The 17,201-nt window shown below is 52.7% G+C and overlaps 2 protein-coding genes across 2 annotated transcripts in view; both read right to left on the reverse strand.

Moving 5' to 3' along the window:
• Positions 1-2,946: 2,946 nt before the first annotated feature.
• On the reverse strand, positions 2,947-10,091 carry XKR8 (XK related 8). Its single transcript, XM_055573979.1, has 3 exons — positions 9,715-10,091; positions 6,984-7,180; positions 2,947-4,502 (listed from the first exon to the last, which is right to left on the reverse strand). The coding sequence occupies exons 1-3, from the start codon at positions 10,005-10,007 to the stop codon at positions 3,763-3,765; spliced, it is 1,230 nt and encodes a 409-aa protein (XP_055429954.1). The 5' UTR covers positions 10,008-10,091; the 3' UTR covers positions 2,947-3,762.
• A 132-nt stretch (positions 10,092-10,223) lies between these two features.
• SMPDL3B (sphingomyelin phosphodiesterase acid like 3B) overlaps positions 10,224-17,201 on the reverse strand; it is a 33,099-nt gene continuing 26,121 nt past the window's right edge. The window contains exons 5-8 of the mRNA XM_055573978.1: positions 15,914-16,086; positions 14,080-14,260; positions 13,863-13,996; positions 10,224-11,213 (exon numbers count right to left, since the gene is read on the reverse strand). Coding sequence (XP_055429953.1) covers positions 10,848-11,213; positions 13,863-13,996; positions 14,080-14,260; positions 15,914-16,086 — 854 coding nt within the window. The 3' untranslated portion in view covers positions 10,224-10,847. The remainder of the gene's footprint in view (positions 11,214-13,862; positions 13,997-14,079; positions 14,261-15,913; positions 16,087-17,201) is intronic.

Genomic DNA, 17,201 nt, shown 5'->3' on the forward strand with positions numbered 1-17,201 from the left:
TATGGTTTGCTCCTGTGTCTTTTCTGAGTAGGATCAACCCAGTTGCCTAGCTGAGTATGCTCCTGAGTCAGGCTTCAAAAAAATACGCATAGCTCATTAGAAAGATGGCACCCTCTCAATAACTTCATCATTAATTTCCCAAAAAAACAAAAACACTAGCCATTCAGTACAGATAAATGAGAAAATAAATATTTTAAAATAATTTTCAAAGGAAAGTCTCTCTCAATTGTTTCTAAAAATATTGCTTTTCAAAGTTTAGGACTGGAATGCCAAAAGATTTCATTTGCTGTCAAATGTGCTGAAATTTAATTACTAAGAAATCAATACCTTGCTGTGCTGAGCTTCAAATGCAAAAGCAATAAAGCTGACAAATTGATAATCAAACTGATTGGCTTGTTTTCATGTTAAATTAGCTACTTTTTCTCTTGTCATTTTTTTAGATTTGAGTCTGACTTTTCATTGGTCTGGAAAACGAGTCCTTTTGCCTTTTATTCCAAATAAGATTAGAATTGAATTCTAGCTTCCAAATACCATCCATGTCAGACTATAAGATATATTTTTCCCCAAATAAATACCCCCAGAGAAGAGGACATTGCCTTGTATACTGGGGCATTAAATCTTTTGCTCAGAAGGTGCATATTTTGAGCCACATTGTGTAGCTGAAGTAACCTTGTTCATTGGTCAGAAGTACATCAGAGTATCAATTACCATTTGAGCCCAAAGAGCAAAACATCTCCTCCTCTTCCAAAAGGTGTAATATCTGCACATTTCTCAAGAACCTTTCCAGTGGCAAGTTAAAATGAGCAAATCAAGAGCTGCTTTATTCTTCAAAAACAAGTTTCTTAACATTTAATAATAGGAGTCTTTGAAAGAAATTTTTAATTGCAAGTAATAACACTGTCATCTTTTTAAAATTCTTGATTCTGTACTTATTTACAAATGTAACCGCTCGATTCCACAGCTTTTTAAGCTACAGACCTATTATTCTCATTTGACAGTTTCATCTAAAGGGAATCGATGCAGATGAAAGCTTAGCCGAGATGATCGCCCCTGAGCCTAGTCTTTTCCACATATCACAGGAAGAAGTAGAGAAAAGTAAATGTAGCAAGTATTTCTATTTTACTGAAGTATAATTGATAGCAAGTAGTTTGAGTGGACTCCTTAAGAACCTCTTATGTTTGCGGCTGGGTTGGCCACTAAGACCAGGGATTTCTAAAGGTCAGGCCTGCCCTCTTGAGGTCTCAACCCTTGATATTCCATCTGAATTGAGAAGAAAAACAATCTTGCTTTTGTGTGTGTGTTTAAATATATTCAATTAAAAGAATAGTCTTTTTTTGAAGTTATACCCTTTCATAAGGTAATATAGATAATAGATGATGGTAGTTTTTACTGCCCTTATATATATATACACACACATATATACATAATACATACATAGTATTTTTTAAATATTTTATTTATTTGGCTGTGCTGGGTCTTAGTTGCAGCATGAGGGAGCTTCAGTTTTCATTGCGGCATGTAAACTCTTGGTTGCAGCATATGGGGTCTAGTTCCCTGACCACAGATCGAACCCAGGCAGGCCCTCTGCTTTGGGAGCACGGAGTCAGCCACAGGACCACCAGAGAAGTCCTTACTACCCTTTTTTATTAAAATTAACTTGGCAAACATGTTGGCCATTTTACTGGTTCATGAAATTCAAATGTCTGGAAATCATTGAACTAAGTGATCCTGGAGATGCTTTCTGCCTCTACCATTCTGTGTGTGTAAACCATTCTGTGTGTGTAAAAAGCACCAGCATCATCTTCCCAGAGCGTCTCTGCTCCCAGCCCTCATCTCTGTCCGCCTTGGCCCCAGGCCAACATGACTGCTACAAGCCCTCCTTCATCCAGGCACTGCTGACTTGGCATCCGGGATAAAGCACATGTGCACCCTCACCTCCCTTCAGTTCAGTTCAGTCACTCAGTCATGTCCGACTCTTTGTGACCCCATGAATCGCAGCATGCCAGGCCTCCCTGTACATCACCAACTCCCGGAGTTCACTCAGACTCACATTCATCGAGTCAGTGATGCCATCCAGCCATCTCATCCTCTATCGTCCCCTCTTCCTCCTGCCCCCAATCCCTCCCAGCATCAGAGTCTTTTCCAATGGGTCAACTCTTCACATGAGGTGGCCAAAGTACTGGAGTTTCAGCTTTAGCATCATTCCTTCCAAAGAAATCCCAGGGCTGATCTCCTTCAGAATGGACTGGTTGGATCTCCTTGCAGTCCAAGGGACTCTCAAGAATCTTCTCCCTTAGGGCTCATCAGTTTCTCAGGGAGGCCTTCCCAGCCATTCTATATAAAATAATATCAGTAACTCCCACCAACACACATACTTCCCCTACCTTCTTTTTCTTTTAGCAGTTAACACTGATACACTCTCTGTTTATTGTGTCTCCACCAGATGAATGAATAATAGACTCTCCTGGGTCCCCTCCCAGTCGTGATGAACCTTTTCCTTCTGTCTCCAGCACCCTTTTCCTGCTCCTTGTTTCTCCAAACCACAGACCTCCCAGAACAGCAAAAAGTTCCACCTCCCCGACACCATAGCCCATATCCACATCCCCTGTCATCACTACCACACTCCCACTGAGCTCCCAGCAAGAAGGTCTTTCTTCATCTGCGCTCCTGTATTCACTTCCTGGTACCAAGTGTTGTGGCTACTCCTCCAGGCCCAGCAGAGCTGGTTAAGAGCACACAGATCTGCGTTCTGATGCTCACCTGAATGGTCATCCCTACACTGGCTCACCAGCTCCTGATGCTCAGAAGACAAGGTGGAGAAGTCTTAGCTCAGCCAGCCCTCTTCTCTGGCCCCAGGGGCTTTACCATCTTTGAGCGGTGGATTATGTGTCCCTGACCCCTTTTTTCCAGGCAGCTTTGAACTTGGCAGTAGATTCAATGACACAATTAGGCTGGAAGATACCATGAGGTTTTAATAATAATCTAATAACACTGTTCAACAAAAACAACATACATGTGTCTCTCATAGAGACATAGAAACACACACCTCTTCCTCCCGCACAGACTCTGAGGTAGAAAATAACACTGCCTGAAGTATAAAAAAATACTCGACAGGCTGAGCCATGGCCCAGACCACAGGATCACAAGGCACTTGGCTGAAAGGTTGCCCCTTGAGAGCGGGGGCAGAGGCTAGGCCAGCTGCGCTCCAGGCAGCTGGGCATCCCTGGCTTCTAGCATGAAATCCTGCTCTGGGATAGCTGGAGAGGGTAGGGGCTGAAACGAATGGCAGCTGATCTGCGAAGAACAGAGTGATGCTCCTGGCACGTAAAAGGCCGTTGGTAAACATCTGCTGAATGAATTGAATGACTGGAGGGGAACAATTCCAAAGAATACATCCTGGAGGTTCTGGGGCCTTGCAGCCCTGCGCAGGGCAACCAAGGATGAAACAGCACCTCCACCTCTGAAAGGTAGCCAAGGAGGTAGAAATGCCAACACTGGGATGCTTTGGCGTATGTGGGTGGGGGAAGAATGCAGTGGAGGGTCTCTTCTTTCCTCCCAAAGTGTTTCATACATAACTGGGGCCCTCGACCCAGCAGGGCCCAGCCCTTCTCATCTAGTTCTCCTCCTTGATGGCAGACCTCTGTCTTAACTCTGGTTTCCAGTACCTGGCACAAATCAGGCATCAAGGGCTCATTGAGTGAATCAAGGCCCATAGCAGCATTAGTAGCTTATCTTCATTCTACCAACCGATTCCATCTGGCCTCAAGTCTCCCCGGCTGGGTCTGACCCTGCCTTAAGAATACCATTCACCTCTCCCTTCCATGGCAAAACAGCTTCATCCCTCGCCTTGGGGAAAAAGTTCTTAGCCAGGTGGGCCATGCGTCTGTTCTGCAGGAGCCGAAGCTCCTCAAGGGAGTGGAGACCCCAGGTCCCGTCCACCTGGTCGGGCTCCCAGCGGCGGCTAGGGTGCAGCCAGCAGTAGTAGGCCAGCCGCAGAGCCAGCCCCAGAAGGAAGCAGGCGCCGGCCGCAGGCAGCAGGCTCTGCAGCAGGCGCCCGCTGGGCAGCCAGGCGCTCTGAGTCACCCAGGCCACCACCAGGAGAAGGCTGTCGTTCAGCAGGAACACCAGGTGGATGGTGGCGCGGCCTCGGGTGTGGCCCTCAGCCACGTTGAACCAGGAGAAATACAGGATGGTGGCCACGGTCGCCCGGTACAGCCACTCAGAGTGGGGACCTGGCATAAAGTCCGTGCCCTGCAGCCAGACCCAGAAGAGGAACACCAGCCACAGGCCCAAGAAGTGCAGGGCCACGTAGTGGGGGAAGAGGGCTGAGAAGAGGGCCACAACCAGCACCCGGGGCCAGAGCAGCAGCAGGTTCCACAGGAAGTAGATCACGGAGGCACCCGGTCCCAGGAGAAGCTTGGCGGGGAGGCAGGTGCGCAGGGCCCGGTGGTAGTCGAGCAGCGCCCACGAGATACCCACAAAGGACGTACAGATGCTGACCCCTGTGAAGAAGAGTAGACAGGTGAGCCCTGCGGGCAGCCTGCAGGCGCTCCCCTGAGGTGGTGGGCACTTTGGAAGCCTTGTAGCCATGCTGCGGTGGGTATTAGAGCTCCCAGTTTGTTGAAAAGTACAGCTGGAGCACAGTAAGTGCACACAACCCTACCAGAGCTCCCATCCACATGGAGTCTGTCCTTCAGCACAACCCTTTCAAGTGCTACCCCTGTTACATTTTTCAAGGGTGAGACTGTGTGACTTAACACTCTCATCAGCACCCGTCACCCAGCATCGGGTACCCCCTGGGCCTTGGCCCCATCCCGAGCACATTCTGAAATCCTTCCTTTCCTTGAAGAGTCCATGCCTTTCTTGAATCGGAACCCCAGTAGTCCAGTTCCCCTTTTCTTAACCTCAGAAAGGGAAGCAGGAAATCCCACAGGGTGACGACAAAGTCTCTAGCTGAAGCCACCTCCTGGGGGCCAGAAGGGATGTCCCTGCTACGCGGCTGGAACAGCCCCTACCCGCCTCCCTTCCACCCTCGGACCGGGCTTCCGGTTTTGATTTTCCAAGACATCCGCCTCCCACCTCCTGGTTGCCCATCCTAGACTAGAAGCACCAGGCCCTCCAAGGAGGGCTGGAAGCATCTCTAGACAGCTTCCTCCCTGCCCCCCTTCCTACCTCATTCGGTCAACAGATGTTCTCTGGGAACCTGCTGTGGGTCGGGAACCCACTCCCAGCCTGGAATCAGCTCTGTGGCCTCTCTAACTACCCCACCCTCAGGGTCTCTGCCGGCCTGATGTTCCTCCAGCTGCCCCACGTGCTGCATTCTCTGACCTGACAAGCTGCGCCCTTGCTTATTAGGGAGATCCACTCCCTGTTTCCTCTGGCCTACTCCTCCTTACCCTGCAAGTTCTGGCTTGACTATCCCCTAGAGCCACCCATCCTGACACCACCCCACCCACCATGCAGGTCCTATAACACCCCACCTCTGTCTGGAGTCTTATTTCCTTATCTCTGAGCTCCTTCAGGGTAGAAAACAGATTTTGCCCCCCGGGGATCCCTCAGCAGCCTAGTAGCTGGCATATAGCAGCAGCTGAAGAAATGTTTGCTAAACAAAAGTTGGGAAAGTCCACTTCTTCCCTCAGTTTCCCATCCCCACTGGTCCATACACACAGGGCAGATGGTCTCCACGTAGCCCTGGTCCTGGATACCCACTGGCCTCAAACAGACAAAAACACAGCCATCCCTCAGAATCCACAGGGGATTGGTTCCCCAAGTCCACAGGCGCTCAAGTCCCTAATATAAAATGGGGTAATGGGGTTGGCCCTCTGAATCTGCAGGAGCAGAATCCACAGAGAGGACTGACGGTATGCGCCCATGAGTGCTGTGCACCCAGGGAGAATCCCGGCACCTCAGCGCCTCTTTCCTCACGTGTAAAATGGAGATAGAGGGCGCTATGAATGTAACGACGACGTAGCACTTTGCACCCGTGCGGACCAACAGCAGGGGCTCAATCGTGGCAGCTGCTGCTGCTGTTTTGTTTTTCCCCAATTAATATTACAGAACCAGATGAGCAAATGGAAAGGACCCTTGAAGATGGAGTCCAACTCGCCAACTTGTACAACCGTGGAAACTGAGCCCAGAGAGGGAAAGGCTCTCCAAGTCCCACAGCGAGTGTGGCAGAGCTGGGACTGGCTCCTCGGGAGGCTGTGCCATGTACGACAGCAGGTGTGCGAGGATGGAGACGGGAAAGTGGAGATCCTGAATCAGATGTGAGCTGGAGTCCTAACTTGACGGCCAGCTGGCATGTGACCTTGGGCAACTCACTTCCCTAAAAACCCTCTCAAAGCTGCTCATTGCACAAACCTCTCCCGTGGTTTATGAAGCCACCTGCTTTCTTCCTTCTCAGATCACTCCAGTGGCTTTACTGTAACTGCATGCTTTACAGTCTGTGGTCCTGGCAGGCCAGGGGCCATGTCTGTCTGCTTATTCACTGTGGTGTCCCTAACACGGACAGGCACAGAGGTGCTCCATAGAGACTTAAGTGTACAAAGGTGCTCAATAATTTCTCTGTTGATTAACTGATTCCTTAGTAGACATTAGACACCCAGCATACATTATCTGTTATGTTCAAACTAGTAAAAATTATACTGTAGACCTATCAGGCACTAGGCCTTCTATGCATCACTTCACTTAAAAACTTTTCATTCACCTTATAAGGAAGGATCATTGACTATGTCCATTTTACAGATGAGAACAATAGCTCAGAGAGATAGAGTCCTCTTTGTCCAAACTCAAGGCTGGAGCGTGACTTTGGATTGGAACCCAGACCTGCCTCGCTAAAGGATGATTCCCCTATTTCCTAAACAGCCTTTATGAAAAACAGAAAACCTTTCTGACGTTTGTGGGCAACTTTCCCAAGGCGTGAAGGTGCGGGGGGGTGGGGGGAGTGGTGGGCAAGGGTGGCTGGCCTTGGGCCCAACACTCACACTGGTAGTACTCAGCGCTGCCGCTCTGCAGTATGATGGCCAGCACCAGGGTGAGCTGCGGCGTCGTCTCCAGGAAGGTCTCGAAGAGTCGCAGCATGCTGATGTCCAGGGAGAGGAAGTCGGCGTAGGCCAGGTCGAACTCAGAGGGGGCCTCCTGCCGCCACACCAGCAGCCCCTGCTGCAGCCCCTGCACACACCTAGGCAGCACATGCGATGCCCCAAGGGCCCCAGTTAGCATCCAGTGGCATTCTTCCTTCCCTCCCCACTGAACAGATGCAGACAGGCTCCGATCCTGGCTTGTCACGTACACGCAATGGGACCTTGGGCAAGCGACTTAACCTCATTGAACTTGTTTCTTCATCTGTGAAATGGGCATAGATTACTGCTCCTGCTCCTGCAGTAGCCACCATTCCAAGCTCATCACTAACCTTGTCCCATTTCCTCCTTTACAACATCCCTGTTTTAGAGATGGGGAAACAGGACCAAAGAGCGAATGAGCAGTGGAAACAGGATTTGGACTCCAAGCTGTCTGAACTTGAAAGATGTACCATGAAAGTGCCTAAAGTGATCATTCTCAAATTTCAGCAAGCCTAAGAATTTCTCATTGGAAAAGGCCCTAATGCTGGGAGGGATTGGGGGCAGGAGGAGAAGGGGACTACAGAGGATGAGATGGCTGGATGGCATCACTGACTCGATGGATATGAGTCTGAGTGAACTCCGGGAGTTGGTGATGGACAGGGAGGCCTGGCGTGCTGCGATTCATGGGGTCGCAAAGAGTCAGACATGACTGAGTGACTGAATTGAACTGAACTGAAGAATTTCTTAGGATCCTGTGGGAAAGGGGAGCCATGGAGCGCTTCTGAGCACAAATGAGACAAGTCCTACTGTGCTATAGAAAGAGCACACAGGGATCCATTGGAGAGGCCTGCCCATAGTGATGGGAGCAGAGACGGGGCGGAGTTAAGAGGGTCCAGAGAGGTCTTCCCTGGTGGTCCAGTGGCTAAGAATCCGCCTGCCAATGCAGGGGATACAGGTTCGATCCCTGGTCCCAGGGAAGATGCCACATGCCTTGGGGCAACTAAGCCCACGCCCTGCAACTACTGAAGCCTGTCTGCCTAGAGCCCGTGCTCCACAACAAGAGAAGCCACCGCAATGAGAAGACTGCACCGCAACAAAGAGCAGTCCCTGCTGGCTGCAACCAGAGAAAACCCACACAGCAAGGAAGGCCCAGCACAGCCAGAAATAAACAAAAATTTTTTAAACGAGAGAGAGGGTCCAGAGGTTGGACAGACAGACCTGAGTGACCCGTTGGCCTGAGGGAGGTGGAGGATGCACCAGGATCTCGCCTGCCCAGAAATGATCTCACTTGGCTCTTGGAAGGTGAACCCACTCACTCATTTTGAATTCATTCATTAGACATTTACCCTCACTTCCCCTGGATGGTCTTGACAACATGCTAAGAGAACAGACAGGCACACCCAAGTTGGGGGTTGCTCCCCAGTGCCCCAGCAGAGGCCTCGGCCTAGTCACAGGCTGGAACAGAGACCCTGTTTTCTCAAGCAAAGCTCAATAGTCTGTCCGACTCATGCTCAGCAAAAATAGAAGATACATGATGCAGTTATCGATTCAGGGCTCATTGCAGGCTGCCAGGACTGTAACATCTGTGCCCCTTCGTGTTCATCCGACGCCTGGCCAGTCCCTCAGGCAAAACTGCAACGTTCAAAGCTCCTCTCGCCCACTCCTGGAGACTCAAGGCAAGATCTGGACATCCTGACTTTGTCGCATGACTCTGACCCCTTCGTTTCACTTTCCCCATCTCCTGATGGTCCTGCCACTTCTGAAAAGCAGCACAGCCCACACACAGATTTTGTAGGCACCCCCCACACCCGCAACCCCTGCGCCCAGCCCTGCTTGGCTCCAGGAACATACATGAGTCAGACCCCATCTCTGCCCTCTTGCTTGGTCCTGGGGTGAGGGGGTGGGGTGGGGAGCAAGTGCTCATGGAGAAGGCAGCTGGGGAAGATAAGGCGAGACCAAGTGCTTCTCTGGAGGTCAGGGCTGCTCAAACTGCTAGGTGACCCAGCTAGCTGATCATGAAGCGAGCTGAAAAAGCTGCTGCTCACCCTGCACGGGGGCAATTCACAGGTCTCATTCCATTCAATCCTTACACTGGGAGCCTCTGGAACACTGAGTAAACTGAGATCTGGAGCGGGGTCAAGTGACTTGCCCGAGGTTCCGACAACAGCTAAAAAGAACTGCTGGGTCCCGTTGCCATTAGAGCAGAGTCCGCCCCGGCCAGGCGCTGCGCCCTTCACAACGGGTTTGTCGGCCACACCCACCTCTGGATGACAACCTCCTTTTAACAGAGGAGGGAACTGAGGCTCTGAAAAAGCCTGGAAGGAGGCCACAGGTGGTAAAGCCAGGAGTGGATCCCAAAGGACCTGACTCCAAGTCGTGTGCCTCAGTTTCCTCTCTGGGTCCCCGTTTCTTCACTTGTGCCAGGAACTCGAGTGATGAGCTCTGAGGGCCGTCAGCCGGAATTTTCCTCCATCAGAGGTCAGGAGTTCAACTGGTGGGAGGGGCGCCCTCTAAACTAGGAGGTGCTTAGCTTCCACTCCTGGGTCGCAGTCCTCTCCTCTCCGCGCCCCCGTGTCCCAGAGTCAGCCCAGCAGCAGGACGTGACGTGACCTCCGTTCCCCACTCTCGCCCCCCCCAGGGGCGGGGCGCTCACCTGTACAGGTAACCCAGCTGGAGGAGATGCAACAGCGCCAGGTGCCGGCCAGGGGGCTTCGGTGCCAGCGGGCTGGAGACGTCGGAGCGCAGCCAGATCCAGCTGAAGAGCTGCAGCGCGACCGAGGCGAGGCCCAACAGCGCCAGCACCAGCGCGGCCCACAGGTAGCGACCGCTGAGCACATACTGGCTCGCGGCCCACAAATCGGCGCCCAGGTCGATCAGGAAGGCGAGGGTGCCCAGTATTCCAAGGACCAGGTCCCTTAAGAGCACGGCGCGGGGCGACCAGGGCATGACCCGCGAGCCTCTCCCTCCTCTATTCGTCTGGGCTCAGGCCCGCCCTCCCGGCCCAGGGTCGCAACCGGCCCAGAGGCGCAGTGGCAGGAAGGAGGCGTGCACAGCCCTCGGAGCCGCCCAGGACCGGACTGCGGGGCGGGACTTCCCTGTCCCGCCCCGTCCGGGGAGGAGCGAGGCCCGCAGACCCCGCTGTTGGGGCACCCGCGGTCTCAGTGCTCTCTGGCCCGGCAGCCTGCCTAGGGGTTCCCCGCCCCCGCCCCCTCCAAGCCCCGCTGAGCCCAGAGGGCCGCTAGAACCCGAAGACGCACCGTCCGAGGTGCAGTGTAGCAGGCTTGTTTTACCCTGGAGGCCCAAGGCGGAGAATATGGCCCGCAGATGAGCGCCCGGGTTAGAACTGCCTTGTCTCACGTCCGCACTGCTGCAAAACCAAACCCCAAAGCCCGATCCGATCCCTGACTGGATACCTCGAGGCCAGGCCATGTGCCAGGGGAGACCGAGGGCACTGGGTCCACCAGGAGCATCGTCCTGGCATCTCATTTTACTCGGATTATCCGAATAGGAGGAGAAGGGGACGTTCAATAACGGGGCAAGGGAGTTACTTTTATAAACATGATTTATAAATTAATAACATGCATGACGAGCAGAGTGTTTTGGATAAAACATGAAACGTGAAAGAAATGTGCTCCTGGTGGGACCTTCGGGGCTTCATTTCCTGATCATCTGCCCAGTCCCAGTTCATTCTGCTGTCGCGGGGAGGGGAAAGGGTGGAAGAGTCCAACTCTCAGGGGCGATGCTGCCTCCATTTTACCAAGCGTGTAGGCCGTTGGTCCCCCAAGGTCAGGACACAAGCAGCGCGCGCAGGCCCAGTAGCGCGGCGGGCAGGAGCGCGAGGCAGGGCGCGGGCGCGACGCCGGGGGCGCGCAGGCAGGCGGCGTACCCGTCGAAGGCCACCTCGCGCAGCGCGCACACGTGTTCGGCGCGGCACGCCTCGTCGCAGGCCCGCGTGTCGTAACTGACCGAGTTGTAGACGTAGTAGCGCTGTAGCGCGCCCTGGTCGCTGGCGATGCGGCCCAGCGCCGCGTGCATGGAGCGGGCGCCTGCGTCCGGCACCCCGTAGGCCTCGGTCACCCGGTACTCGAGCTCCCAGCGTGGCGCCCCCAGCGCGTTCACCTGGCTCAGGTTCAAGAAGTAGGTCACCATGTCCTGCAGGGGGGCGCGAGGCGGGCGGGTCGTGAGCAGCTGTCCACTTCCGCCCCCAACCCTCCACCTTGCATTTGATCCCGGATTCTAACAGCTGTAATCAGGACCACTCTTAGTATGCTTGGCAGACATCAGCTGGTCCAAACTCCTGAGGTAACTGCATTATCATTCCCATTTCACAGATGAGGAAACTGAGTCCTAAAGAGGTTAATTCATTTGGCCAGTCTCACAGGTGCCTGAGCAGGATTGGAACCCAGGTTGTTTACCCCATGGCCTGTGTATTTTCTGTTCAAGCAAGTTCCCGGGTGCACAGAAGAGTCTCAGTAAGTATTTGCAGAAAGAACGGATAAAATGCAATCTAAAAGTAGAGGAATGGAATGCCTGGCTGAGAGAGGTTATAGAATTGTGTTTTGATGGGGGCTTGGGATCCACGCAAGACATCTAGAACTCAGGTGCATTTTCTGGACTAGAATGTGGAAGGCTTATCTGTCCAATACTTTCCACCTAAGTTTGAGGATCTGCTTCAGGTCAGGAGAGGTGAGGTGAGAGGGGCTGCCATGTATGGATGGCAACTTTCTTATAGGCATCTACATTATTTCATTTCACACCCACCTGCAGGCCAAGTGCCCATGTGAACAACAGATCATACTCTTAAAAATCCTCAGCCTGCTTCTACTCTAGAGTCAAGGACCTAGTATCTCAGGCAGTCCCTGGTTTTAAATAGCCTTTCTCAACACCGAGGTTAAGTCTCTGCACCCACCTCTTTCTGGAACTCCAACTTGAACATTCAGCTGCCTCCTCCCTTGGCATTTTCACTTGGATGCCATATAGACATCCCAAAGTTAACAGGAAAGCCAGGCTTCTGATCTTCCCTCCAAAATCTGCTCCTCCCGCAGTGACCCTGTTTCAGTAAATGGCAACCTCTTTCTTTTAGGTGCTCCGTTCAAAGCCTTGGAGCCCTTGTTGCCTCCTCACTTTCTCTTCCACCCCTCATCCAGTCCACCAGCAAATCCTGTCCACTCTGCCTTCAAAATACACCCAGGACTTCCTTGGTGGTCCAGTGGCTAACACTCCGTGCTCCCAATTAAGGGTCCCTGGGTTCAATCCCTCGGAGAAGGCAATGACACCCCACTCCAGTACTCTTGCCTGGAAAATCCCATGGACGGAGGAGCCTGGTGGGCTGCAGTCCATGGGGTCGCTAAAGTCAGACACGACTGAGCGATTTCACTTTCACTTTTCACTTGCATGCGTTGGAGTAGGAAATGGCAACCCACTCCAGTGTTCTTGCCTGGAGAATCCCAGGGACAGGGGAGCCTGGTGGGCTACCGTCTATGGGGTCTCACAGAGTCGGACACGACTGAAGCGACAGCAGCAGCAGTAGCAGGGTTCAATCACTGGTCAAGGAACTAGATCCTACATGCTGCAGCTTAAAGTTTCTTCCATGCCCCAACTAGAGATCCTGCATGCCACAACTAGGACCTGACATAGCCAAATAATAAAATTAATGCCTTGAAAAATAAATCTATCCAGGATCTAGCTCTCCTCATGAGCTGCTGCAGCCACCCTGGCTCATACCACCGTCACCTCTCAGCGGTTGTAGTCGCCTCCTCACTGATCCCCCCGTTTCCACTCTTGCCCCCTACAGCCTGTTCTTCACCCAGCAGAATAGTGATTTTTTTAAAAAAATTCCAGTCTTACAGCCTATGTGACGATCTCCACTGTGACCCTGCAGGCCTTCTTGCCCCTTCCCACCCAACACACCCAGTTCGTGCCTTCCTCCTCATTCCGCAGACATTCACATGGCTCACTGCCTGACTTGACTCGGAGTTCAGATGTCACCCTATCAGTGACACTTCCTCACCCCATCTATCTGACACCACACACATATGCACGTGCTCCGTAACTGTCACCCACTGCCTCCTCACCCTCTTATCTTTTCTCCTTAGCACTGATTTCACGCCGCACTTAACTTTACTGTGTTTGTTTATTGCCTGTCTCACTCCGGTAAGGATGTCAGCTCTGGGAGAGCGGTGACTTTTGTTCACATCTGTGTCTCCTGAGCTTAGCCCGGGGCCTGGCACGTGGCAGGTGCTTAACACATTTTGTTGCCTACATTAAGGAATCGTACTCCTTTGTCACTTCTGTAGTCACCAGCACATCCCAGGAGGTGGGGGATTGCTCGATGAGTAGGGGCCTGCTTGGCTGCAACCCAGTCGGTGTAGAGAAGACATGGGCAGCGGGCCTGCGGTCACACTGTAAGAGACTGTGACCGCCAGGCCAAAGAGATCCAACTTGTCTGGGGGGCACTGGGGAGCCACTGAAGGTTTTTGAGCAGGAGAGAGACAAGAGTGCTTAAGAAGCATTAATCCCTTCTGCTCTGCTGTACCAGATGAGCTCCAGCGGGGCTGGGCAGGAGGCAGGGAGACCAAATAGGAGGCCCTGACAATGACTGGGGCAAAGGGAGATGTGGGGGAGAATGATCTGACCTGGTAGCAGGTTTTGGAGGTAGCTCCAGGGTTCTAATGCTGAGCTCTCAAAGGGTGGAAGTAACTTGCCCTTCCTGAGGCTCAGGTGAATTAGCTGGGGAAGGTGGTGATCCATTTAGGTCCCTCCCCCACCTTCTCTGGCCCCAGCAGACCCAAGGCTCCTGACCTGCAGGCTCAGCGTAGCTCGGTCGTATTCAAACACCCGGATGCCTGGATTGTTGGCTCCGTTGACCACTCCAGGTAACGTGGTTTTCCACGGGGTGACCCCAGGTGTAAGGAACATGACACTGATGGGGGCACCTTCCAGGAGAGAGACAGTGGGGCTGAGAGTTTGATGACAGAGGGAGGGAAGTGGGCTGGCCATTGCCTTCCAGGGGGGGTACCTGCGCCATCATAGAACATCCGAAAGCTGTCGGTGTGGTGGTGCCCGAAGAACTGCCCTGCGATGACTCGATGATGCCTCTGGACCACCTTCAGGTACTCCTCGTTGAAGCCCTCTCGGAACCACGCTTTGTTCCGTGTTTTCTCAAAGAAGCCCGGGGGCACGTGGCCAATGATGTACACCTATGAAGAAGGGGTATCCAGCGGGGGTTCAGAGCTGCTTTCCCCAACTCCTCTCCACCTCTCACAGACTACCCATCTCCCCAAAAGCAAGCAACAGGCTCCAAGGTACCTCCTCCCCCTTCCCTCTCCCAGGTGATTCTGGCATCTCTCTGTACTCAGCAATGAAGGTGCTGCATTTGCCCATACTATGCCTGCCACCCAGACCACCCTTCTTCTGTCCACTTCTGTAAATTCTGACTTTACTGTTTAGTCGCTCAGTCGTGTCCAGCTCTTTGTGACCCCATAGACTGTGTAGTCCACCAGACTCCTTTGTCCGTGGGATTGCCCAGGCAAGAATACTGGAGTGGGTTGCTATTTCCTCCTTTAGGGGACCTTCCCGACCCAGGGATCGAACCCATGTCTCCTGCATTGGCAGGTGGATTCTTTACCATTGAGCCATCTGGGAAAGCGAAAGTGAAAGTTGCTCAGTCATGTCTGATTCTTTGCAATCCCATGGACTATACGGTCCATGGAATTCTCCAGGGCAGAATACTGGAGTGGGTTGCCATTTCCTTCTCCAGGAGCCATCTGGGAAGCCCTCTGTAAATCCTGCCCATGCTTCAAAACCCTTCTCATGAAATCTTTCTGATCCTTCAGATGAATCTTCTGTTGGAGAGCTCACGCACTGTAACCAAAGCCTCCTTACATGGTTTATAACCTCTGCTGTGCAGTAGTAATGTGTGTCCACATCTTACGTCCGTTGAGTCACTCAGCTGTAATGACAGTGCCTGGGCCCTTGGCCCCACCGCGAGAGGTGGAATGGCGGGGTGGGGCAGTGATGGCTGGTGAGGAGGGCAGTGAAGAGCGTGAGCTTTGGAGAGAAACCACCGCTGAATACCAGATGCGCGTCACCTCTCTGAGCTTCAGTTTTCTCATCAGGAGGGCTACCTAACTGGTGCAGTTTTGAGAGTTCATATATCCATATAAAGCACTTAGCAACTTATCTAATGTATAGTGAGGACTCAAAAGCACCAGCAATGAGATCCTGCTGGGATACACTGGCCAGAGCAGGGACTCAGGCAAATGAGACACAAGGCCAGTTGTCAGGGGCTGCCAGCCCAGCAGACGAGAGAGACACACCTCACAGAGGACTAGATGGGCACACCTCACAGCGGGCTAGATGGGCACACCTCACAGCAGACTAGATGGGCACACCCCAAGGGCAAGCGTATCTCTGAGGTCTGGCCCACACTGTGGCTGCAGCTGTGCTGGACTTGGCTTCTGGAGACTGGGCTTCTAGTCCCAGTGAGTGAATGATAGTCTCTCAGGTGTGTCCAACTCTGCGACCCCATGGACTGTAGCCTGCCAGGCTCCTCTGAATTCTCCAGGCAGGAATACTAGAGTGAGGAGCCATTTCCTACTCCAGGGGATCTCAGCCCCACCACTCATTGTGTGACTTGAGACCGTCATTGCCCCACCGGGAACTTCACAGTACAATGGGTCCCAGCCTCAGAGGCTGTTGTGAGGATGGAAAAAGCCCTCTTAGGTGTCAAGCTGATGAAGGACGCTCTGTGTCATGAGCATCTTAGTGAGTGGGTGTGTGTCTGTGCCAAAGTGGGGGACTTGTTCAGGAAGAGACCCCAGGGAGGGAGGAGAGGAGCAGGGAGCCCTTACCATTTCCCCAGCCTGGGATGCATTGGTCAGCACGTCGTCCAGCCACTGGAACTGCTGGCTGGGGTCCGCCATGCCGGCCGTCTGCTCATTGCTGGTGTAGTACAGGTTGGTGTTGAGGACCACGATTCTCCCAGCCCTGCTCAGCCCCGGCAGTTTCTCAGAATAGAAGGCACCTAGGACATCACAGCCATGGGGGATCTGAAGGGGTCTCTTGCCTCCAGGCAGACACGCTCTGTCCCCTGTTACTTCACTTGCCCACCTTCTCCTTCCTTGGCATCCCCCCTTCCCTTTTTTCCCAGAGGATGAGCATCGTGGGTAGGACCAAAGGCTCTGGAGCCAGGCTGCCTGGGTTCAAGTCCTGGTTCTATCCCTTACTACCTGTGCCACTTGGGGAAAGTTCCTTAAGGTCTCGATGCCTCAGTTTCCTCCTCCATAGAATGGGAATAACATGGAGGTGTGTTTATCCCTCTGGATTCACTGCCCCAGGAGCAATGGATTAAATCAATGGGTTTTTGTGCTATTGAGGGAAGGAATGAGAGGAGGTCAGGTCTCCTTGGGATGCTGTGTCCCCCATACCAGTGATTCTCAACCTGGTGATTTTGTCCCCAAGGGGACACTTGGCAATGTCTGGAAATGTTTTTGGTTTTCACAATGGGAGATGTTACTTGCAACTAGTGGATAAAGGCCAGCGATGCTGCTGAACACCCTACAATGTACAGGACAGCCCTCCCGCAAAGAATTACCCCTCCCCAAATGTCAACAGTGGCAAGGTTCAGAAACCTGGCTTGAACTGAAGGTCACTGCCCCTGCAAGGGCTGTTGTGAGGAATCTAGCAGTGGACTGAGGGCAGTGCCAGGCACACAGAAAATGCTCGAGGAATATTCACTTCTGATTCTCATTAGTGCTGCGTGGTTAAGATGGGCATTGGGATCAGCCCTGGATCCTGCTCCTGAGGTTGCCTCCTCTGTTGCCCTAATGGTCCAGGAGCGACGAGAATGAAGACAGAACACAAAATCTGGTGGAATGGCTCAGGGGACCTGCAGCCTCTATTGGACTGAGGTGCAGCGTCTATTCTGAGTCCAGCTTTTATTCCTAACTGCAGACTACAGACTACAAGACTTTCTCAGATCTTATCTTTCTCAAGACACATGCCATATCAGTTGAAAGTGAAAGAAAGTGAAGTCACTCAGTGGTGTCCGACTCTTTGTGACCCCATGGACTGTAGCCTACCAGGCTCCTCCATCCGTCCATGGGATTTTCCAGGCAAGAGTACCGGAGTGCCATTTCC

This window comes from Bubalus kerabau, chromosome 3, assembly GCF_029407905.1.
Source record: "Bubalus kerabau isolate K-KA32 ecotype Philippines breed swamp buffalo chromosome 3, PCC_UOA_SB_1v2, whole genome shotgun sequence".
In the NCBI taxonomy this organism is placed as follows: Eukaryota; Metazoa; Chordata; class Mammalia; order Artiodactyla; family Bovidae; genus Bubalus; species Bubalus kerabau.